General features: G+C 38.1%; 1 protein-coding gene across 3 annotated transcripts in view; it reads right to left on the minus strand.

Annotated features, from left to right (window-relative positions):
• HIBADH (3-hydroxyisobutyrate dehydrogenase) overlaps window positions 1-26,664 on the minus strand; it is a 145,404-nt gene that overhangs the window by 95,158 nt on the left and 23,582 nt on the right. For all 3 annotated transcript variants that reach the window (XM_011938596.1, XM_011938598.1, XM_011938597.1), the window contains 2 exons: window positions 20,847-20,956; window positions 17,918-18,039 (listed from right to left, as the gene is read on the minus strand). In XM_011938596.1, the coding sequence (XP_011793986.1) occupies window positions 17,918-18,039; window positions 20,847-20,956 (232 nt within the window). The remainder of the gene's footprint in view (window positions 1-17,917; window positions 18,040-20,846; window positions 20,957-26,664) is intronic.

A 26,664-nucleotide genomic window follows, 5' to 3' on the forward strand; every position in this document is an offset into this window, starting at 1 on the left:
CAAACGACTTTGAGTATCTTTAAAGCCTTATCCCTTCGTCTTGTTCTGAGTATTTCTCTACCTTCTTTGTATTAACTGGAAAATGAGGCAAGTCCCTTGTGGTGAAGATGCTGTCAGCATAATACAGAAGATGAGATTAAAGTGTATAATCAGAAACAAGTAGATAATCTTATAAGGACTATTATATAAATAATTTCAAGTACAAGATATTTTGTTGAAGAAAGAAATGCAGACCTTGATTTTTAAAGTTACATTCTCTTTCTTTTCATTTTCTTTCTTTCTTTTTTTTTTTTTAAGAGAAGTCTTGCTCTTGTCCCTCAGGCTTGAGTGCAATGGCTCAATCTCGGCTCACTGCAGGCTCCGCCTCTCAGGTTCAAACGATTCTCCTGCCGCTGCCTCCCAAGTAGCTGGGATCAAGCTGCCTGCCACCAAGCCCGACTAATTTTTGTATAATTTTTGTATCTTTTAGTAGAGACGGGGTTTCACCATGTTGGACAGGCTGGTCTCGGACTCTTGACTTTAGGTGATCCGTCCGCCTCAGCCTCCCAAAGTGCTGGGATTACAGGCATGAGCCACCACGCCCAGCCAGTTACATTCTCTTTCTAAAAGTAGCAGGCTCAGCCAGACACAGGGGTTCACACCTGTAATCCCAGCACTTTCGGAGGCCAAGGCAGGAGGATCACTTGAGCCCAAGAGTTGGAGATCAGCCTGGGCAACACAGCCAGACCCCATCACTACAAAAAAATTAAAAAAGTAGCCGGGCATGGTGGTGCATGCTTCTAGTCCTAGATATTCCAGAGGCAGAAGACCGCTTGAACCCAGGAGTTGAAGGATGCAGTAAACTATTATCACATCACTGCACTCCAGCCTAGATGACAGAGACCGTCTCCAAATAAATAAATAAATAAATAAATAAAATATATATATATATTTATATATATATATGAACCAGGTTCTTTCTACCATCCAAGGAAACTTCTTTCAATTTATTCTTTAATAAAAGCACAACAAAAAAACTAAAGGTGGTAGGAGAATTATATGAACTAATTCCCTTTCTTCTTTATTTAAAGAATATGTACTAAAGAACTGTCAAATCTAATTCCAAATTCCACTGGTTCCTCCAGGTTGTTACTGGGAAGCATCTTAAGAAATTTCCAGTTGATCTTTAACAGAAACATTCCATTTCCAGAACTAAAAGTCCTTCTGTTGGCCTGGAATCAGCTGTATAGATTAAATTTAGTGGGGTTTTTTGTTGTGTTTTTTTTTTGTTTTGTTTTGTTTGAGACAGGTCTCATCTGTTATCCAGGCTACAGTGCAGTGGCACATCTCAGCTCACTTCAACTTCCACCTTCCAGGTTCAAGTGATTCTGCCATCTCAGCCTCCCGAGTAGCTGGGACTACAGGTACACACCACCATGCCCAGGTAATTTTTGTATTTTTTGGTAGAGACAGAGTTTCATCATGTTGGCCAGGCTGGTCTCAAACTCCTGAGCCCCAGTGATTCGCCCACATTGGCCTCCCAAAGTGCTGAGATTATCGGCATAAGTCACTGCTCCCGGCCTAAATCTAGTGTTATTCTCTTTAAATATCCAGAAAGTTGACTAGGAGATAAAAGTGTAAATAATAATAGTCAACTGAGATGGGATGAGGACTGTTTCTTTACAGTGCCTAGAATGCTGTTAGAGATTAAACTGGTAATGAGGAGTTCCATTTCTGCTTGTTAAATACTGGGAATACTGCCATATTGCAGTATTTTGCATTCTGTAACTATTTGCAAGTATTAGTATGTCTTTCTAAATTCTAAACTTTTAATGTAAGAACTTCCTCTTTAAGTTGTTCTGAGTATTTCTCTGCTTCTCTTATCTCATCCCCACTAAACTGATCATAATCACACTCACCACAATGGCACCTAATATTGTAATACAATATTTTAAACATAGTATATACCTGCTACCTGACTGACAACAAAATGTAGAGGCAGTTAGCTTACACTTCACAGAGAGGTAAATAATCTGGAGATAACCTGGAGGACAGCTTCAGAAAGATGAATTAACTCCAAGAAGGCTCAAAATATTTAACATCAGTCTTTTAAAAGAAGAAAAGATTCTTGATTCGACCAACCATACTTTATTAAATGTCTACAAGGAGATATACATTGGAGATATAAATTAAATAAGATATGGTATCTGCCTTCTTCAGTCTCGTAGAAGAGACAGGCACAAACATAAGTGTAACACAGTTGTCCTTGCAATAGCATAGATTCTGTACTATCATTGTTGCTATATAAAAATCCTCTCATCCCTTTGCTTTCAACTATAATTCTGTTCAATCCACAAATCCTTATACCTAAAAACAGACCTTATCCCATTAAACTGAAACATGTTAAAGATATGTCAAGGTATCACTTTACTTTCTCTTTCTCTGGAGGCTTATTTGATGAAACAGCACTAGTCAGGTGGATCTCAATCAGGAAAGACCCCAAAAACTGGTTCCATCCCAATCCATCCACAGAAAAAATGCCCCTTAGAGCCAGTTAACAAACATTCCAGGATGGACCTAACCTAATAGGACTGATCTGATCTCTCCTGAGTTCTCCAGATTCAAGAACAGTGGCTTCTCAATGATTTCTTCTCATGTGAATCTGAAACAGAAGTATTAAGCCTCTTTCAGATTATAAGCTAGCCTCTGAGGACTAGGAAATATGGCGATTCCCTATTGTTACTACATGCCAGTGCCCATCGGCTAGCAACATAGGAGATAGGGGAGCAGTTGCTGGGGTAAATAAAATGGATACAAATGGAGTTATGAGAATCCCTTCCGATCTGATAAGTATGACTGCTATGAAGAAGAGAGGAGGCCACCATGGAATGAGACTGAAGGGAGGAAGGTGTGACACAGTGTGGGAAGAACATTAGATTAAGCTGGAAAACTGATTCTAGTCCTAGAGTTGCTAAAATCCTTGAGAACCCTGGGCAAGTCACTTGTCCTCTTTGAACGTCGATTTTTCCATCTATAAAATGTTAACAGAGTTAAATTTAAATTATTAGTAAGGTCCTGTCTAATAATCAAACTGAAGTCTAGGAGCACAAGAGACATTTAACAGCTAGACATACTACAGCCATGCTCCGCATAATGACATTTCAGTCAATGACAGGCTGCATATACAACATTGGCCCCATGAGATCATCATGGAGCTGAAAAATTCCAGTCACCTAGTAATGTCACAGGACAATGCATTATTCATGTTTGTGGTGATGCTGGTATAAACAAACCTACTGCACTGCTAGTCAGATAAAAGTGTAGCACACAACAATTACATACAGCACATAATACTTGCTGATGAAAATAAAACAACCCTGCTACTAGTTTATGGATTTACTATAATTTTAGAATAAATAGAGTATATTCCTCCTATTGATAAAGAAAAGTAAGCTACAAAACAACCCCAGGCAGGTCCTTCAGGAGGTATTCCATAAGAAAGCACTGTTATTTTAAGACATTATGTCTCCATGCCTGTTAGTTGCCCCTGAAGACCTTTCCAGTGAGATAAGATGTATAAGTGAAAGACAGTGTGTCTCAGTCCATTTAGTGTTGCTATAAAGGAATACCCAAGGCTGGATAATTTATAAAGAATAGAGGTTTATTTGGCTCACAGTTCTGCAAGCTACACAAGAAGGATGGCACTAGCACCAATGCATTTTCCGAGGGCCTCAGGCTGCTTCCTCTCGTGGCAGAAAGTGAAGGGGAGCCAGCATGTGCAGACATCACAGGGCAAAAGAGGAAGCAAGAGAAAAAAGGGGAAGGAGCCAAACTCATTTTAACAACCAGATATTGCAGGAATTAAGACTGAGAATTCACTCACTCCTCACCTGCAAGGAATAGCATTAATCTATTCATGAGGAATCTGCCTCCATGGCCCAAATACCTCCCATGAGGCCTCTCCTCCAACACTGGGGATCAAATTTCAACATGAGGTTTGGAGAGCTCATACACCCAAACCATAGCACAGTAATATCCTATGAGTGAATGTGAAGGCTTAGGAAAGGCCCAGGCTAATGTGTGTGTCCATGTCTTCATTGTTCTTTTTGTTTTGTTTTAAATATAGGGTTTTTCTCTGTCGCCTAGGCTGTAGTGCAGTGGTGCCATCATGACTCACTGCACCCTCAATCTTCCAGGCTCAATCGACTCTCTCACCTCAGCCTCCTAAGTAGATGGGACTACAGGTGCAAGCCACCACGCCCAACTGATGTTTGTATTTTTTGCAGAGAAGGAGTCTTGCCATGTTACCCAGGCTGGTGTTGAACTCCTACGCTCAAATGATGTGTTCACCTTGGCCTCCCAAAGTGCTGGAATTTCAGGCATGAGCCACTACGCCCAGCCCCCGTGTCTTCCTTTTTTTAGAAAAGAGTTAAAAGGAAAAAAAAAATTTTTAATTAATAGAAAAAAAGCTTATAAAATAAGAATATCAGGAAAAAATATTTTTTGTACAGTTGTATAATGTGTTGCTGTTTTGAGTATTATTATAAGAGTCAGAAAGTTTTCTAGAAATTTAAGTTTGTGAAGTAAAAATGTTACTTTACTGGGGTAAGTAAGCTGGGGTTGATTACTGAAGAAAGAAAAATATGTTTTCTAAGTTTAGTGTATCCTAAGTATACAGTGTTTATCAAGTCTACAGCAGTGTACAGTAACGTCCTGGGCCTTCACATTCACTCACCACTCACCGACTCATCCAGAGCAATTTCCAGACTCACAAGCTCCATTCATGGTAAGTGGCCCTATACAGGTGTGCCATTTTTTATCTTTTATATTGTATTTAATATTGTATCTTTTCTAGGTTTAGATATGCTTCGATACACAAATACTATTGTGTTACAATTGCCTACAGTATTCAGTACAGTAACATGTTGTATAGGTTTACAGCCTAGGAGCAATAGGCTATGGCCATACAGCCTAGATTCAGATTTGTGTAAGCACACTCTGATATTTGGACAACGATGAAATTGCTTAACATTAAGTGACACAACACTGCATTTGATCCCAGCAGTCCGAAGAACACTGTAACAACTTTTATTAAATTTTCACCAGCTTGGTCAAAACTCAGTTACCTGGTTGAAGATGGCTGACGACAGATATCAGACAGCCACCCTCTTCAGAAAGAAAAGCCAAAATTAGGAATAAAAATACCTCAAGTAGAAGAGAACACTAGAGTCCAAGGGTGAATTCACAGCAAACACCAGAAGCATAGAAAGAGAAGAAAGAAAGCAGCCAGCTTAACCAAGATCAACCAAGAGCCCCGAGGGACTCTGTATTACAGGAAAATGGTAAGTAAAAGAGCTTCAGCAGTCCATGTCTCTGCAACGGACTGTTGCCATCTGAACCACAAGAAAGCCCCTCTACCTACATGAACCCTGACACTAGCGCAGGTTGAGATCTGGAAACCCTGCAAGGGCAGGCACTGCACCAGACAGGAAACTCATCCTGGGTCATTTGCCATCCCCCAAGACCTGAATGGCTGTGGTGGCACAGCACTGGTTGAATCCAAAGGACTTTAACCCACAGGGTATACTACTCCCCAGGAAAAAAATGGTACAGTGCACTGAAAGGCAGTACCCGGGACAAAGGAAACCGAAGCACACTCTATAGTGTCTGAGAGCTCCCTGTCCGGGGCTGTGAGAAGTGACTCCAAGCCCAACAATTCACAAGCCCTGTGCTTGGCTTTGCAAAGGGAGAGTGAACTCTTCTCCTACGGGTGGAACAGCCTCTGTGATAGAGCTCTCACACAGAGCATGGTACCCTTCCCTCTGCTCTGCGTACTTGCTCCTGCTATCACTGGAGGCTGGGCTAGGCAAGCTGGAGGGCTACCAGTCAGGGGCAGTGAGTGGTGACTGAAACCCCACTGGCAGCATGGCCTCCATGCTAAGGCTCACATGTAAAGGCAGGGCCCCTACACCACTCTGTATAGCACGGCAGCACTGCTGCTATAGACAGCAGGAAAGCCTGGTAGCAGCAGGTCTGGGGCTGTTGGGGGTGACCCTGTATTGCAGCCACCACCAGTATTGCAGTCACCACCATCACCAGCCCACACAGAAAGGGACCCAGAAGGTAATCAAACCACCACTATTGCCATTGCCCAAACCACTCCAGCTGGCCAGGGATATGAGAACCTGCTCACCTACCCAGCCCCCACTGCCACTACTGGCATTGGAGTAAGCCATGTGAAGGCATCAAGAATTGGTCTGCCAGTAACCACTGACACAGGTGCCAGCATGTATGAGGCTGTTCTTGCATTGCTATAAAGAAATACCTGAGGCTGGGTATGATAAATAAAAGAGGTTCAATTGGCTTTTGGATCTGCAGGTTGTCAGGAAGCATGGCACCAGTATCTGCACAGCTTTTGGATAGGTCTCAGGGAGCTTTTTCTCATGGTGGAAGGCAAAGGGAGAGAGGGCATATTACATGACCAGGTGGGAGCAAGAGAGAAGGGGGAAGGTGCCACACACTTTTAAACAACCAGGTGTCCTGAGAAGTTACTCATTATTGCGAGGACAGCACCAAGGGGATGGTATTAAAACTTTCATAAGAAATCTGCCCCCATGACCTCCCACCAGGTTTCACCTCCAACACTGGGGATTACATTCTTGGGGAGACAAATATCCAAACTGTATCAATCACACACTGCCCTGGGGAACAAAGCATGCACAGCCCACTGCTGCCACCACTAGGGCCTGAAGACTGACCTACCTGGCTTCCCAGGCCACACCGCAACTTCACCACAGTTTCCACTAATAACTTCACCCTAATCCTCCAAGGAAATAACAGATACTAGTAAAGCTATTTACAGCCAAGGAAACCATGCAGTGACTATAATACTGCATGCAACCATAATCAAAGCCAAAGAGCCCTGCTGAATCATGAAACCACAGATACATCTTTAAGAAAAAGTCTTCCCCTACAAAAAGTAAATTCAAAAATAGGAGGAAGAGACTGTTACACCAGATGCATAGATATCAATATGAGGAGACAGGAAACATGAAAAAGCAAGGAAATATGACATCTCCAAAGGAATACACCAATTCTCCAACCATATATATTAATTTTTAAAAATCTTCAAAATTCCAGATAATAAATTCAAAATATTGATTTTAAAGAAGCTCAGTGAAAAACAGATTAATTCTAAAACACAATGCAAACAAATCAGAATAACAATTAAGGACATGAATGTGAAATTTACCAAAGAGATAGATATCTTTAAGAAGCAACAAGTAGAAACTCTGAAACTGAAGAATTTATCAAAGGAAATATAAAATACATTAGAAAGCTTCAACAATAAACTAGACAAGCAGAAGATAAAAAGCTCAGAACTTGAAGATAGATTTTTTGAAATAATGCAGTCAGACAAAAATAAATAATTAAAAAGAATAAGTAAAGCATTCATGACATTTGGGATAACATACAGTGACCAAATATACAAATTATCAGTATCTCCAAACCCACAGAAAAAGTGAAAAGATTAGAAAATCTATTTAACAAAAGAATAGGTGAAAACTTCCTAAGTCTAGCAAGAAATTTAAATATTCAGGTACAGGAGGTTCAGCAATTTGCAGAAAGATACAATGCTAAAAGATCTTCTTCACTACACATTTTAATCAGACTGGCTAAAGTCGAAGCCAGTGGGATATGGTGGCTCACTCCTGTAATCCCAACACTTTAGGAAGCCAAGGTAGAGGAGTGCTTGAGCCCAGGAGTTTGAGATCAGCCTGGGCAATATACTGAGAGCCCATCACTACAAAAATTTTTAATTAGCTGGGCATTGTGATGCATACCTGTTGTTCTAGCTACTCAGGAGGCTGGGGTTGGGGGGAATCACTTGAATCCAGGGCAGTGAACTTTGATCACACCACTGCACTCCAGCAGGGGCAACAGACTGAGACCTTGTTTCTAATAAATACATAAATAAATAAAGTCTTTTTTGTTTGTTTGTTTTTGAGACGGCGTCTCGCTCTGTCGCCCAGGCTGGAGTGCAGTGGCGCAATCTCGGCTCACTGCAAGCTCCGCCTCCCGGGTTCACGCCATTCTCCTGCCTCAGCCTCCCAAGTAGCTGGGACTACAGACACCCACCACCACGCCCGGCTAATTTTTTGTATTTTTAGTAGAGATGGGGTTTCACTGTGTTAGCCAAGATGGTCTCGATCTCCTGACCTCATGATCTGCCTACCTCGGCGTCCCAAAGTGCTGGGATTACAGGCATGAGCCACCGCGCCCGGCCGTAAAATAAATAAAGTCTAAGCTAAACAGCAAGACAAAAGCACCTGGTCACCTATAAAGGGAACCCTATCAGACTAACATAAGATTTATTGGCAGAAACTTTATAGGCAGGAAGAGAATAGGATAATATATTCAAAGTGCTGACAGGAAGGAAAAAAAAAAAAAAAACCTGGCAGCCAAGAATACTGTATCCAACAAAATTACTGTTCACAATGAAGAAGAAATAAAGTCTTTTCCAGTGAAGCAAATGCTCAAGGAATTCATTCCACTAGCCCAGCCCTACAAGAAATAATCAAGGGAGTCCTAAACCTGAAAGCAAAAAGACATTTACTATCATGAAAACACACAAAAGTATAAAACTCACTGGCAAAGCAATCACACAAAGAAAAAAGGACTCAAATGGTATCAATACAGAAATCCACCATGCCATAATGACTAACAAGGAGAGAAAAAGAAAGAAACAAAATATATAACACCATTGTAAAATAATTAACAATATGACAAGGACAAAGCCTCTCATATCAATAATAACCTTGATAGTAACTAAACAGATTAAATTCTCCAGTTAAAAGATACACAGTGGTTGAATGGACTAAAAAAAAATAACAATCCAACTGCTTACAAGAAACTCACCTCACTAATAAGGACACATACACAGTTAAAGTAAAAGAATGGAAAAAGATATTCCATGCAAACAGAAACCAATAGCAAGCAAGAATAGTTATACTTACATCAGAAAAAAATAGACTTAAATAAAGAACAATAAAAAAAGACAATCATTAATTGTAGGGCATTAAATAATGAAAAAGGAATCAATCCAGCAAGATGATATAACAATTCCAAATGTATATGCACCCAACACTGGAGTACCCAGATTCATAAAGCAAATATTACTAGATCTAAAAGAGAGATCCAATAATAGTTGGGGGCTTCAACACCCAATTCGCAATGTTAAACAGCTCACCTAGACAGGAAGTCAAGAAATAAATGTTGAATTTAAACTGGAGTTCAGACAAAATGGACCTAACAGACATTTACAGCACATTTCATCCAACAGTTGCAGACTGTACATTTTTTTCATCATTATATGGAACATTCTCCAGAAAAAACCTTTTATTAGGCCACAAAATAAGTATGAGTAACTTTTAAAAAACTGAGAACAGCCAGGCATGGTGGCTAACACCTGTAATCCCAGCAGCTTGGGAGGCCAGGGCGGGCAGATCACTTGAGGTCAGTGGTTTGAGACCAGCCTGACCAACATGGTGAAACCCCGTCTTTACTAAAAATACAAAAATGAGCCAGGTGTGGTGGCACAACTCTGTAATCCCAGCTACTCAGCAGGCTGAGGCAGAAGAATTGCTTGAACCTGGGAGGTGGAGGTTGCAGTGAGCCGAGATGGCGCCACTGCATTCCAGCCTGGGCAACAAAGTGAGACTCAGTCTCAAAACAAACAAAAAGCTGAAAACCTGTTAAGTATCTCTTCACACCACAATAAAATATAACTAAAATCAATACCAAGAAGAATTCTACAAATACATGGGTGGGGTCGGGGGGGAACATGCTTCTGAATGACCACTGTGTTGACTAAGAAATTAAGATGAAAATAAAGGCTGGGCACCATGACTCATGGCTGTAATCCCAGCACTTTGGGAAGCCAAGATGGGAGGATCACTTGAGCCCAGGAGTTCAAGACCAGACTGGGCAACACAGTGAGAATCCGTCTCTACAAAAATTAGACAGGTGTGGTAGTGAACACCTGTAGTCCTAGCTACTTGAGAGGCTGAGGCTGGAGAATCCCTTGAGTCCAGGAGGTCAAGGCTGCAGTGAGCTGTGATCGCACCACTGCACTCCAGCCTGGATGACAGGGCAAGAGTTATTTAAAAGAAAAAAAGAAAAAAAAAGAAAATATGGAAATTAAAAAATTTATTGAAACAAATGAAAACAGAAACACAACATACCAAAACCTGTGGGATACAGCAAAAGCAGTACTAAGAGGGAAGTTTATAGCAATAAATGCCCAAAGATTATAACATAACATAAAATGAACAGAAGAAAATAAATAATAAAGATCAGAGCAGAGCTAGATGAAATAGAGACTTAAAAATACAAAGGATCAACAAAACAAAAATTTGGCTCTTCAAAAAGATAAATAAAATTGATAAACCACTGGTTTTAACTGGGAAGAGAAGAGAGAAGCCTCAAATAAAATCAAGTGAAAAATGACACATTACAACTGATACCACAGAAATACAAAAGATCATCAGAGACCATTATGAACTATCATATGCTTAAAAAGCTGGAAAACCTACAGGAAATGAAAAATTTCTAGAAACATACAACCTATCAAGATTGAATCAGAAAGAAACAGAAAACCTGAACTGACATTATGACTAGCAAGATGGAATGAATAATAAAACATCTTTCAACATGGAAAAGTCCAGGCCCAGACAAACTGACGGTTGAGTTCTACCAAACGTACAGAGGAACTAATACTAATCTTTCTGAAACTATTCCCAAAAACGGGAAGAATTCTCCCTAACTCATTCTGTGAAGCTGGAATCACCCTGATCCCAAAATCAGACAAGGACACAACAAAAAAAGAAAACTACAGGCCTATATCCCTGATGAACACAGGTGCAAAAATTCTCAACAAAACACTAGCAAACAGAATCCAGTAGCACATCAAAAAGATAATACAGCACGATCAAGTGAGATTTGTACTAGGGATGTAAGGATGGTTCTACGCAAATCAATAAATGTGATACATCACAACAACAGAATGAAGGACAAAAACCGTATGATCAATAGACACAGAAAATGCATTTGATAAAATTCCACATCCCTTCATGATAATAACATGCAACACACTAGGCATAGAAGGAATATACCTCAAAATAATAAAGGCCATATAAAACAAACCCACAGCTAACAACATACTGAATGGGGGAAGTTGAAAGACTTTTCTCTAAGAATTGGAACAAGACAAAGATACCCACTTTCACCACTCCTATTTAACACAGTACTGAAAGGCCTAGCCAGAGCAGTCAGGAAAGAGAAAGAAATGAAAGTCATCTAAATTGGAATAAAGGAAGTGAAATTGTCCCTTTCTGCTGATGATAAGATCTTACACCTAGAAAGACCTAAAACTCAACCCAAAAGTCTTAGATTTGATAAGTAAATTCAGTAAAGTTATAGGATACAAAATCAACACACAAAAATCAGTAGCATTTCTATAAACCAAGAGTGATCCAGCCGAGAAGAAAATCAAGAAGGCAATCCCACTTATAATAGCTACGAAAAATAAAGAATAAATTTAACTAACAAGGTAAAAGATCTCTACAAGAAAAACTGCAAAACACCGATGAAAGAAATTGAAGATGACATAACCGAATGGAAAAACATGACATGCTCATAGATCACAAGAATTAATATTGTTTTTTGTTTTTTGAGACAAGGTCTCACTCTGTCACCCAGGTTGGAGTGCAACGGCACGATCTCAGCTCACTGCAACCTCTGCCTCCCAGGCTCAATTGATTCTCCTGCCTCAGCCTCCCTCAGCTAGGACCATAGGCGCACACCACCGCGGCCAGTCAAATTTTTGTATTTTCAGTAGAGACAGGGTTTCACCATGTTGCCCAGGCTGGTCACAAATGCCTGAGGTCAGGTGATCCACCTGCCTAGGCCTCCCAGTACTGGAATGACAAGCATAAGCCACCGCGTGCCCGGCCAAATTAATATTGTTAAAATGACCATATTGCCCACAGCAATATAAACATTCAATGCAATCTCTACCAAATTACCATTTTTCATAATATTAGGAAAAAAATCCTAAAATTCATATGGAACCAGAAAAGAGCCCGAATATTCAAATCAATCCTCAGCAACAAGAACAAAGGTAGAGATGCCACATTACCTGACTTCGAAACATTCCAAGGCTATAGTAATGTCAAGCTGGCCTTCGTATCAAAACCACATTACAATTATTCTCCTTCAGAAAGAGTTTGTAACACTTGTACTAAATAAGCACAGGTAGCACACTGATAATACAGCAACATTACTACATAATTATGGAAATATCAACTTTATTGGCTGCATCCATTATTTACTGCTACATAACACCCACCCCCAAATTTAGTGGCCTTACTTGTTCACAATTCTGTTGGTAAGCACTTTAGATTGAGTCTAGCTGAAATGTTCATCTGCTGCTCAGCCCTAAGGTCACTAATTCTTCCATTTAGCAATCTTTATTTCCCTCTTGAAATACATGAGAACTCTTTAGAAAATATTATTTCCTAATACAGTAGAATAGAAATTAAAGAACTATCATGCAGTGACCAAGGAGGAATTTCAGGGTGAATGGACTGCTCCAGCTCCTGAGTTCACTGCTACTCAGCCTGAGGTTGCAGACTGTCTGAAGGTGTGCAGGTGCCCTCTGTGCCTATTCAGCAGGTCCCTACTGAAGACTGGAGTGCTCAGCCTGCCACAGAAGACTGGTCTGCAGCTCCCACTGCGCAGGCCACTGAATGGGTAGGAGGAACCACTGAATGGTCTTAAGCTGTTCTTGCACCGGCTCTTAAGCAACATGGAAAAATGGTTGATGGAAAATAAACATCAGTTTCTAAAAGTTGAAAAAAAAAAAAAACCAAAAGAACTATCATATCAGTCCTTCAATTCTGCCAGTAATTAATAGTATGGTCTTTAGGTAAGTTATCCAATATCTCTTGGTGTTACTTCCATCCTGGTAAAATGGGAGTATCACTGCTTATCCTGTCTATTTTCACATGGTTGTTTTTCCAGTTGAAGTCAACCCAAGTTTTTAAACATTTACTGAAGACCAACCATGTTCTAAGCATTACACTGGAAAAACAAAGACTAAAAAGACACGTTTCATAGCGTGTAAGAATGTGAATTTTTTTAAAACTTGGAAATAATCCAAATGTGTATCACAATAGAAAGAAGAAATAGTGATGTATTTATATAGAATACTACAGAGCAGTTAAAATTAATGAACTACATGTAACAACCATGTAATGGAGATACATTTTATGTACCGCACATGGGCATCTAGCCAAACAGGTGAGTAGGGGCTGATATTTAATCTACATTCAGTGTGTCAAACCGCAAAGCCTGACGTAAGGCCACATGTGTCCACAGAAAGGCATACCTTTTTCTTTATACAAAGGTTCATTCTGCTTGTCTGAAGGGCTATTTTGGTACAGACAGGTGCCCTTTCTAATGCTCACACAGGCACCAGGTAAGCCAGTGGCTCCAGTAACACCAGGGATGAAATTCAGAAATACAATGTAAAGTGAAAAAGCAAGTCACAGAATATGCTCATTATGATTCCATTTCTACAATGTTCCAAAGATGGAAAATAAACTACTGTTTAGAAATAAAAACATATGGAGCTAAACTATTAAAAAAAAAAAAAGCATAGGAATGAGACATGAAATTCAGGAAGCTGGTTACCTCTCATCAGAGAGAAAAGAAAATAGGATCAGGGAAGCAAGAACTTCAAAGGAAATAAATAGTAAGGCTCTAGTTCTTAAACTGAGTAGGGGGTACGTATTAGTTCAATGTATACTTATACTTTATACTGCACATATATTTTATAAATATCTTGTACATATATTCAATATTTAATTTTAAAAACTGGGGAAAAAAACTTACTCCTTGCACTTAAAAAGCTTAAACTCAAGAGGAAGAGAATCATAGCCTATAAACACAGTGTGATGTGGGCTCTGATAAAGATACACACATCAAGGCCAGGCATGGTGCCTCACACCTGTATTCCCAGCACTTTGGGAGGCTGAAGAGGGCAGATCACCAAAGGTCTGGCCAACATGGCAAAACCCTGTCTCTACTAAAAATACAAAAATTAGCCAGGTGTGATGGCAGGCGCCTGTAATCTCAGCTACTCGGGAGGCTGAGGCAGGGAGAACTGCTTGACCCCGGGAGGCAGAGGTTGCAGTGAGCCAAGATCGCTTGACCCCAGGAGGCAGAGCTTGCAGTGAGCCAAGATCGCACCACTGCACTCTAGCCTGGGCGACAGAGCGAGACTCTGTCTCAAAAAAAAAAAAAAAAGATGTACAGTTTGACAGCTTCAAAAAGAAGCACCAACCCCATTTTACATGATGTGATTATTACGCAGTGCATGCCAGTATCAAAACATTTCATCTACCCTGTAAGTATATACACCTATTATATACCCACAAAAATTAAAATTAGAACAAACAAATAGCAGCACCAAATAGGCTGAGGCATGCCAAAGTGCTTTATAAACTACTATCTATACTATAAAGTGATAACTACACCAATATTAAAGTAGTTCTTCACACTGGTTTCAGGATAAATATAACAGTTTAAGCATTACTTACTTTTGATTTTTAGAAGAAGTCATACAGCACTTAAATATAATTATATTCTTTCTAATAAGGATAATGTATGCAGGAGCCATTACACAGTGGGTCTAATAAGTATCAAAATGAAACCTGAGGAAAACTTTCAATCTGCTACTCCATAGGCTAGAAAAATGATTAAGTAATAATTCTTACTTTACTCCCCAGAAAAATACTTAGCAGGAAGTAGGGGGAAACGCTTGACTGAATAAACCAATTGCTTCTCAAAAATCAATACTATTTTAAATTCACCTGAGTTTTTTAAAAAAACTTCTCTTTAAAATACTAACCATAGAATAATAGAAGTATAGTATGTTCCCATTTACAGTTTTAGAATACTACTCTATTTGTATGTACCTATATATAAATCCATGATGCATTTTTAAAAGTCTGGAATAGGAAATAGATGAAGACTTGGGAGGAAGGGATGGGGAGAAATTCCTCAAGTTTTGTTCAAATGATCTCAAAGACTCCACGTTTCAAGATTGATGAACACAGGACTTCTATAAAACTGTGGGCCCATTTTGGGTATCTAAGCCATGCTTTTCCCACATCCCTTTTGAAACCACCCTCACAGAGTTGATGGAGAAGTACAAGCCAGGCTTTAGGCAGAATTATAGTCAGGCATTGACCAGGGTGCACTGAGGTACTTCAATCCATTTCCCTGTAGCTGGTAAGTAACCAAGGGTCATGTGGCATGTTGACCACCTGCTTCCCCATTGTTCCTACAGACAGAATCTCTGACACTGGACCTTTTTACCCAAGAATTACTTATGGTATTTTCAGGTCCTGAATTCCAGCAGAATGGCTGAAGCCTACCAATCTGAAGACATCAACCAAGGAACCAAAGAACTCCACAAAGGAACGCGGTTTCTTCATCTCCCTATCCCAGGAATTCACCCCTTGCTTCCTGACCAATCAGCAATCCCCACATTTTAGCCCTACCTGTTCAGACCCTTTACAAGCTCCATCCCCAAACCCTTGAGGGAGGAGGATTTGAAGGTTCCTCTGTCTCATTTGACTGCCCTACAATTATTAAATTCTTCCTCTACTGCAACTCCCATTGTGTCTGCATACTGGTCTGTTACCATGCAACAAGCAATCAAACCCAGTAGTCCTATAACACTTTGGTTTAACTTTATTTAGTTAAAATACAATAATTTTTAAACCAGCCCATTTAAGTGGGAAGGTGGAACAGTTTGTAACATACCATGTTAAAAAATATAAACATAATAACAATAAGACCAATATAAATAAGCTGTTATTATATACTGGTTAACCTCATAATGATCATGTGTCAACCAATAAATTGCCACAAATCATCCCTGCACAAAGCTTTTAATCTACTATATAGTGCAGATTCAGGTGTATTCAGTTATATTAGCATTTTTGTACACTAAAACAACAAACCATAGTTTAAAAATTGCTTGACAAGAACAAAAGAATATTTTTTTTTTTTTTTTTTTTTTGAGACGGAGTCTTACTCTGTCGCCCAGGCTGGAGTGCAGTGGCCGGATCTCAGCTCACTGCAAGCTTCGCCTCCCGGGTTCACGCCATTCTCCTGCCTCAGCCTCCCGAGTAGCTGGGACTACAGGCGCCCGCCACCTCGCCTGGCTAGTTTTTTTTTTTGTATTTTTTAGTAAAGACGGGGTTTCACTGTGTTAGCTAGGATGGTCTTGATCTCCTGACCTCGTGATCCGCCCGTCTCGGCCTCCCAAAGTGCTGGGATTACAGGCTTGAGCCACCACGCCCGGGCCAAAAGAGTAATTTCAAAGTTTTCTCACAAGATTGTATTTTAAAGGTTAAAATAATGTTTAAAATCCAAATTGCTATTTTTTATTATCAGATTATAATTTCAGGTTGTACTCATGAGGCCAAAGAAAATCAATCAATGGCAAGAACATTTGTACCACACCAATTCTCAAATTCAACTGTAGAACCACTCTAAGAAGGACCTGTTCAGTTTATTAATTCCATCCAATAAAAACCACACAAACACCAACCTTAAAACCACTTATTAGTATTTTGTAGGTACTTTTACTCAAAGTACCTATACCACATCATAAATCTTTATACCTAAATCCTATTTAAGTAATTCAATATAACAATCAGAAGAGCTAGCAATTATTTATTCCTCCACCTATATTCAAAAGTCATTTGGGATACAAGGTACCTTCACAAGATCATTAAGTTCTTTATAAAAAAATACAAAATGATTTAAATTTCTATATTTTACTTTTTAATTCTAAAGCCCACAATCCAGTTTAATGTAACTGGAATAAAATTCATATTCTGCTGCCTACTGCTATACTGCTACAAATACATAATATAAATGTGTACACAGTAATTCTGATTACACAGTAATTTTGGAAAATTTGGAAATTACAGAAAAGCCATACTATAATCCTGCCATTCCAAACTACCCAGATACCCACTATTAATATATGAGTTAATAGTAAGTTTTTAGAATTTCATTACTGGGTCTTTTCTTCTAATTGAGATAATCATATGACTTTTAACCATGTTAACATGGTAAATTATATGCACAGATTTTCTAAAATTAAGCCATCTTGGCATACATGGGCTAAAGGAAACTTGGTTATAGTGTTTAATCTCTTTCATACATGGTTGGATTTAGTTTGCTAATATAAAGTTTTTACATCTATATTCATAACTAAAATAAACCTACATTTATTTTTTCTTTTTTATAACATTTCTATCTGGTGTAAACATCAGAGTTATACAGGTGTTACACAATGAATTGGGAAGTATCTCCTCTTTTCCTATTCTCTGGAAAAGTTTGTATAAAATTTAGATGATCTGCTCCTTGAAATTTTGGTAATATTCATCTGTAAAATGATCTGAGCCAATGTTTCCCTTGTGAAATAACTTTTTTTCTTTTTTTCCACTTGTTCAATTTCTTTAACAGTTACAGGATTATTTAAGCTGATTATTTTTTACATTAGTTCCAAAAAAAATTTTCTAAAAACTGATATATTCCCATCCACAGTAAATGGACCAAAAATTCACAACACTTCAAAGTTATGACACTTTTTTATCTGAATTTAAGACTAACAATGTTACTTAGACTTGAGAGTACTAAATAACACGTCCGTTTGTTTTTATTTTTAATGAGTGAGAATCCTGTAACAAGTCTAAAAATAACTACCACAAAACCATATGGTACCACAAAACCATAATTGCTATTTCTGATAAACATAAATAGGTTTGCATATATTTTAGCTACCACTTACCACCAGAAACAGGGGCATCCATGAAAACTGCTCCCATTTTCTCAACTTCTTTGGCCAATTCTTTTGAAACTGCAGGATCAATAGTGCTGGAATCTATTAATAATGAGCCCTTCTTCACTTTTCTAAGTAAATAAATAAAAATATTTCTAGTTTACAATTCTGAGTAAAAATTTCATGCAACTACCTACAGAATTAGAATCTGCTAAAAAGCTGCCATACATCAAGGAGGATTTTAGTTTAGTATTAAAAACATTATTTTAGAATAGGTTTAAAAATCTCATATTCTTTTTGAGATCAATTATAGTTCAAAAGTAAAGTTAAACTCTTTCAAAATATCCAAAAAAACCTGATACATTACATGGTATAAATTCTGATTTCAGGTGAAGTACACACTAACCACAATAATAAACACGAAGCTAAGATGCAAGCAATTTAAAACACCTATTAACTTTAAAAGAGTATTAGATAGGACTTAAATTTTTGTTTGTAAAGTAGCTGGGTCTTTAAAAAGTAATTTACTTGTCTTTAACAAGCCATACTGCAAATTTCATATATCTGTGTTATTTCCACTATGAAGAATAAACATAAGCAATTAAAATCTGGCCATTTGTGTTGGGATGGCATACTACTTTATAACTGTAACTTTTTAATGACAAAATAAAATATCAAACAGGTAGAAAGGAAAATATATGAAAGAATCTGGAAATCTCACAGTCTTTTTGGCTTTTTAGGGTAACTTACGTATATACACTATAAGGCACTGTCTATCTTCACTAGCTAGGAAACTCTAACCTAAATTATAATTTCTTTAAAGGGTATGGCTAACCTTTAATTCAAACTTTCCAAAGTTCTTTAAGACATGGTCTCCCACCTCAGCCTCCCAAGTAGCTGGGACCACAGGTGCATGCCAGCATACCCGTCTAAGTTTTAAATTTTATATTTATAGAGATGGGGTCTCACCATGCTGTCCAGGCTGATCTTGAACTCCTGGGCTCAACCGATCATCCTGCCTCGGTCTCCCACAGTGATGGGATTACAGGTGTGAGCCACTGTGCCTAGCCAAACTTTCCAAAGTTCTTACTATAGATATACTAACCCAGAGGACATGGAATCATGATTAGAAAATTAAAACTGAATAAATGTAAACACTGAAGAAGAAAATAGAAAAATCATTGATAAAAACTACTAAAAGGAAAAATCTTTCTATTAAAAAAATAGCACACAAAATGGTTTAAACATAACCAGGCATGGTGGCTTATGCCTGTAATCCCAGCACTCTATGAGGCCAAGGCAGAAGGATCACTTGAGGCCATGGGCTGGAGACCAGACTAGGCAACATAGCAAGACCTCGTCTAAAATAAAAAGAAAAGAAAAATATATACATTAAAAATTGTTTAAACAATTTTAGACATATGAATTGTTACAATTCAAATGCAATGGTTGGGTATATTTCACAGAAGAGAAATAGCATACTCTAAGAGTATGTAGGTTTTTCTTTAGCCTAAAAAAATAAGAATTAAGTTTATCAATCTGTGATCTTAATATTTTAAGATCTTAAACCTTCAAACAAATGGAAAATCATCCAAAAAATTACACATGCACTGGGTGTATGGAAATGATCCTTACCCAGAAAAAAATAACCACCCGTAAGAAGCAAATTATAGCTCAAGGTAAAGTCAAACTTTTTAAAAACACATCTTGGACCAAACTGTTCTGATAGCTAGTCACCACATTCCTTAGCAAAGGATATTAACAAATATAGGGCTATGTCTCCTCAGAAATTTTTAGTAACTTTTCCTTCAGAGGTAAAGCAGGGCCATAACTGAAACAGGCTAGGTAACAGGACAGCTAGGATGCCTCCAGCCCACACACATTGTGGCCCTGAGAGCTCTATCCAAAATGAGTGTCTTTTAACCTTCCCTGAAATCTAAACATTTATCTTATCAGTTTTCTGCCTAATATCCAAGTGTCTTTTGCTTCCTTCCAAGTTGGTTAGTTTTCCAACACAATTCAATTTCCAAAAACTTCAAATTTCACATATTACAGTTTCCTGAAATTAAACCCTTTCTTTTAGCCCTTCTTGTGACTACAGCATCTACCAGTTTGCTCTAGTTCTTTGGTGAAATTCAACAACAAAATAAGTTAGGAATAGAAACAGTGAGATGAGAAAACTAAGTTGGGAATTCAAACACTATCATCGTAACATAACCACAAGGGTTTGGCAATAAGCAGCAATTAACCAAAAGGTTTCTCAGAGCCAGGAAAGACAGGCACTGATTAGGAAACTCTGACCTAAACTTTATTTTACTTAGCCCATTTATGCCTACTGTTCCATTTACACTAAGTTTGTGGGAGTTATTTACATCCTACTGCTCAAGGTCATTGCCAAGGTCTGATTTTTCACAAAAAAATTTGCAACCTCCAACATAAATGGGTTAAAGAGCTACTGCTAACCTTTAATTCCAACTTCCCAAAGTTCTTACTAAAAACATATTAACCCACAGGACATACGATAACTTTTTTTCATATAATAAAATGTTAAACAATGGTGTTCTTTCCAATGTTTGGCTATATTTTTCTTAAGCTCTTTTCCTGACTTTCTATAAGCTGAAGAAAATTATATTATTAATAGTTGCAGCTTAAAATGTAAGCTTTAAAAGTCTCCTAAACATGTTACCAACGAAAAGGTAAGTTTAATGCAAGAGTTAAAGGAAAAAAAACGGAACCAAAAAAATTTATACACAATGCCACATACTTGACTTCAGCGAAAAAAACAAGCCTTTTACAAAGAGAAAACCACACTATTCACTTTATGAAATAACAGTATAGAAAGGTTTAACAAACACAATTGTAATTTCCTAATAGTTCTAACACGTGAAATTCATGAACTATCATAACAAGAAAATATCCACAGTTGAGAAATACGTACTTTAGAATCCCATTTGCTCCAGAATAAGCTTCTATTGCATTGATACTTGTGGGCAGCATTGTAATAATTCTGTCAGCTTTTTCAGCAACATCTGCTGGGGAAGATACTACCTTTAAAAAAAAATTGCAAAGGCACATTATTTAAATTATAATGTAAGCAGTTTCTAGAGCACAAACAGGATCCACTTTTCATGCATGCCTGTAACAGTGACAGTGCGTAAAAACTAATCCTTGTTTGCAAACGACCAAAAAAAAAAGCTTACTGCCCAAAATAAAGGCACATCATTATACATATACAGATGCAGTTTCTGTGAAATCAAATCTATCATTTATTTTTAAAAGTGTGAAGAGAGTTGAGGGTAAAAGGGCAAAACCCAGCAGTCCTGGGAACAGACACACTTCTCATGGGTTCTTCCAAGTTGGATTCCTAAACAGCATAATCTTTGGTATACACTTTGACTAAGAAAAATATTATAGTACAACAACGCTGGTAACTCAACTGTAGGACTCATTAGTGATTTGGTGGGCAGCAAAAAATCTCAAGTCCCAATCCCCACCATCCTCCAGTCTCTGTTTTCAAGCAAAAAAAGAAGAAAATATAAGTCTGTTTCAGAAAAGAAAAGGTCAAGACAAAGACATAAACACTTACTACAATGACTGCAAGTACCACCAGGAAGGCTAACAGTATGAGCTACCGAAACTTATGTGAAAACTACATACAGAATAAAGATATATGAATAGGCATCAGGGCACTCTCTCAACCCTCATTTCTGCTTTAATAATGACCATGAACATACTGCAAAGCTGCACGGTCTATCCTGTCTGTATAGGTGCATGCATGAGTAGATGCACTGTTGCTCAAATCCCCCACCCCCAGCTCTCTCGCTCTTTTCCACATATTCAACTTGATAAACCTGGCCAGTCAACTGGCAACCAAAGAGGTCAGGAGAGACCAGGAGCTCCCTCCTTGACTCAAATTACCCTTTAATAGAAAGAATCAGCTGGGCACGATGACTCATGCCTGTAATCCCAGCACTTTGGGAGGCCGGAGCAGGACTGCCTGAACCCAGGAGGTCAAGACTAGCCTGGGTAACACAGCAAGACTCCATCTCTACAAAAAAATTGAAAAATTAGCTGGGTGCAGTGGTGCGCACCAGTAGTCCCAGCTACTTGGGAGGCTGAGATGGGAGGATAACTTAAAAAAGCCCAGGCGTTGGAGGTTACAGTGAGCTATGATCACGCCACCGTACTCCAGCCTGCCTGGGCCACAGAGCGAGACCTGTCTCTTAAAAAAGAAATCCAGCATCCCAACTGTCACAACATCTTCTGTAAAGCCTTTTTTCTCTTCGTTGAAAAAAGACAATCAGGCAGATTATTGAAGATTTCTCTCCAGAATGAGTTACATATGGAAAAACAGACATATTTCTACATACATTATGCATGTAGAAACATGTATTTTCTACTAGAAAATGTGAAGTGACATGTAAGCATCTTACAAATAGGAATGCCTCTGCTTTTCATGTGGTAGAAGTTTACACATTTTCTTTTTATATTTTACGTGCATTTGATGAAAGTAAAAGAATAGGAAGCCAAAGAGAGTGTGTAATCTAAATATTAAGAGCTAGTAGTAATTACATTTCAATTTTCCACAAGAGACTATGAGTTTCTAAATCAAATTCAAGATAAATGTAGCTTTAACAAAAAGCTGTTTCATAAGTCACACTTTAAAATTTCAGTAAATCAAGTATCCTGGCATATGGTGTAATAACAAGGTAGGAAATGACATTATAAAACATCTCAGACCCTAAAACAAACAAAAATTCTCTTTTAATGTTTCACTCTAAAGACAATGCAGCATTTTAGAATCTACAATGAGACACATTCAACCTGTATATTTTGATACATAATGAGGATCTGCTACAAATAATTCTAAAAATTAAAAAATTTTCCATCAAATTACAAAGAAATGCTTAAGTTGCATGAAAACCTTTCCTACACCTTCATAAATATTGAGACTCTAGAAGAGGCAACTATTTCCTGGCAAACAGTTGAAGTTTACTCAAGAAAAACAGAGCTCAGTGAAATAAGAAAAACAAGTTGTAGTAGTCATACTTCTCTATTCCTATACTATACCAAAAATATGTTACTTAGACGGCCCCATTTATTCATCCTACTCTAATAAACACAATGCAAAACAATGGCATACTTTCCTTCTATTGCAGCTCCATCCTTCTAGATCTTTCAAGGACATCAGTAAGCCGTGAGGTCTAAGAGTTAATTCCAGACTTCCTCTTAGGAATGAGCTCTCTCTCACTGAAGGAAATTAAATTCCATCTACATAACTCCTTTAGAGGGGCCCTGAAGGGCACCAACAATTAGCTCACAGGTCAAGGGTGTTTCACACCTCCAAGTTTCTTAATCCCATGAACTGGCAGTGCCAATTCAGGCACTTGCCAAGAGCATGGGGTGGCCAATCAGCCCCCTGCATCTCTAGCATCTGCTTCTTGAGATGGTTGCATTGCCAGAATACTGCTAACCCCTCAATTATACAGGAAAGTAGTGTCAAAGCTCACAGGCCCGGAAAAAACACACAACGGTAGTGATAGCTGGAATGTCACCACTGTACTGGCCACAACTGCTCTAAATCTAATAACACACACACTCTCTCTATATATATGTAGATATATAGACATACAGATATATATGTATATATGGTACATCCTAACAGTCTCTAATTTGTACTACAAAGGCATGTTTATTAGACAAATAAACAGACATTCAAATAATCTTACCATCCATGTGATGACTTCAAGACCCTGAAATAATTGACTGACAAATCTGGCCACAACTCAAAAGCTGAGAGGAAAAAAAAAAAAAATCAACCTTGTTGCCAGTCTGACATCAACTACAAAAGCCTTTAGAAGCCAAACTAATTAGAGTTCCTTCAATTACATTTGCTAATTGAATAGATAAGCAAAGCCGCATGGATCAGTGAAAGGAACACTAATTTGGGAAGCCAGAGACCCGGGTTTAGTTGCAGCTCAACCAAGAAGTCACGGGTGATTTTGTGTAAACTATGTAACGTCTCCAGCTTCAGTTTCCAAATCTATAAAATAAAAACAGTGATTTGGATTATCTCTCAGCGTTCCCATCCCCAAAGTAAAAAGGAAACTTAGGCAGAGATATTTTTCATATTTAGTAATCTCAAGTTCTAAGAAGGTATAGTTCTCATGAAAAAGGGCTGAGGGGACTGGAAGCACAGCATTAGCAGGACTTTCACCGTGCAGATTTTCAACACCTCCCTAACTGGGGATGGTCACTGGCCTGGCTGACTCTGGGACATGGCTCTGCTCTGATTGGCAAGGCTGCCCCAGACAGATCTGCTAATTCCAACTGCCTCACACTTATACTATTATGAATTAAAACAATTCTACTCTTCTATTATCTCAATTTTGACTACAGGAAATTGGTTTCTGTGTATACCACAACACAGTCTGTAAGAATTCTTACAGCCAACTTATCTGAATTTAACTTTGATTTATCTGTATGCCAGTATGCATCAATGGCGGGTGTGTAATATAAAGAGCAGAGGACTGAATAAATTAAAAATCTGCTAAAATAAATTAAAAATCTGTTTAATAAAAACAAAAATCTGCTTTGCTGCATGGGGGGGGGGTGAAGAGCCAAGAGTAATCTGAAGGGACTACACTCTCTTTTTACATATCCATTGGGAGAAGACAACTGTTACCTAGTTGCTTTACATGAAGAGAAAAATCTTGCTGCCTCTTCTAGATAAAACAGTCACATAAGTCAAGTTCAGCACTGCTTCCAAGTAAACCAGATGGGTAACAGAAATTTACAAAGAAACAAGAAGAACTTGATCTTGTTAAACTTGCCACTCCTGTGTTTTTTAATCTTTAAAAGTACTCTTTAAAAGTACTTTTTAAATACTTTAAAAGTAGAAAAGCACAATTACTTCAAAATTACACTACACTTGAAAAACTGACAAAAGTGCTTCGTGCCTACATCTTGAAACATTTGGTCAACAATGATGGAGCCCACTCAGCAAGAGGCTTTTAAAGCTCTCATTTAACAAGACCTGAGTGGATGCCAGATTAGATCCCAAGAGATTTACTTAAGCAAACATGTTCAGCCTTACAACTCAGGAACAACAAAATGGTTTCCAAGTTTTTAAAGAGAAAAGAAAAGAGAATCTAATTAAGCCTAGTTCAATCAGAAAACTCACACAGAAGTGGTGCATACATCCCAGACTTTTGGCATAGATCAGGACCATCTCCAAGGAAAATCCTAGACAATGAAAACAAAGCACAAGTCGCATGTCCTTGATGCTAAGGCTTAAGTTAAAAACAAAAACCAGTATCTTCCGCAAAATAAAAGTGGGTCAGAAGGGGCAGTGCAGAATAGACTCTTAAACAGGAATGCTGCCAAATCACTTTACCCCCTAGCTTGGTTTTAATTTGTATCTTCATTCTTTTCATTTAGAAGTATGTCTCCATATCACTTCTTGGCCTTTGGGCTATAATCAAGAATGAAAATATATCTATGACTCTCTTTCAACATATTCTGGACTCAATAATGCAGCCAAGACAGTGGTGTTTGAGGTGTGTTGGAGAATAAAGATTTTGGAGAAAAATTGTATAGCTACAATAACAGCAGCAGCAGCAGTAATAGTAGTAGCAGCAGTAGTGGTACTTTCTATGTGCCAGGTTCTTTTGAGCTAAGAGAAAGATACTCTTATCCCCATTTTATATAAAAGTAAGAAATTTAAGCAGAGAAAGGTTAAGTCATCTGAAGTCACACAGCTATCAAATGGCAGAGCTGAGATTTGAGCCCAGACAGTTTGGTTCCAGGGTTTATGTTTTTAAATCACTACCTTCACAATTTATTGATTCAACATTTCTAAAATATGAAGATCTGATCATTATTATCAGTTACATTTTTTTAAAAAGATGTTAAAAGTTGAAATGATGCATCTGTTTCCAACAGAAACACGAATATAATAAAGGGATAAGCTATGACAAACCCACAGCCAACATCATAATGAATGGGCAAAAGCTAGAAGCACTCCCTTTGAAAACCGGAACCAGACAAGGATGCCCTATCTCATCACTCCTATTCAATATGGTACTTTAAGTCCTGGCCACAGCAATCAGGCAAGAAATAAAAGGCACTCAAATACAAAGAGAAGAAGTCAACCTATCCCTGTTTGCAGACATGACCCTATATATAGAAAACCCCTTAATCTCAGCCCAAATGCCCCTTAAGCTGATAAACAACTTCAGCAAAGTCCCAGGACACAAAATCAATGTGCAAAAATAAGTAACATTCCTATATACCAATAACACTCAAGCCAAGAGCCAAATCAAGAACACAATCCCACTCACAACAGACACAAAAAGAATAAAATACAGGAATACAGCTAACAAGAGAGGTGAAAGATCTCTATATCAAGAATTACAGAACACCACTCAAAGAAATCAGAGATGACACAAATGGAAAAACATTCCATGCTCATGGATAGGAATAATAAATTTTGTTAAAATGGCCATATTGCCAAAGCAATTTATAGATTCAATGCTATTCCTATCAAACTACCAATGACTTTCTTCACAGAATTAGAAAAAAACTATTTTAAAATTTATATGGAACCAAAAAAGGAGCTCAAATAGTCAAGGTAATCCTAAGCAAAAAGAACAAGGCTGAAGGCATCATGTTACCTGACTTCAAACTCAAACTTTTCTACAGGGTTATAGTAACCAAAATAGCATGGTACTGGAACAAAACAGGCACACAGACCA

This window comes from Colobus angolensis, unplaced genomic scaffold, assembly GCF_000951035.1.
Source record: "Colobus angolensis palliatus isolate OR3802 unplaced genomic scaffold, Cang.pa_1.0 Scaffold175, whole genome shotgun sequence".
Lineage (NCBI taxonomy): Eukaryota > Metazoa > Chordata > Mammalia > Primates > Cercopithecidae > Colobus > Colobus angolensis.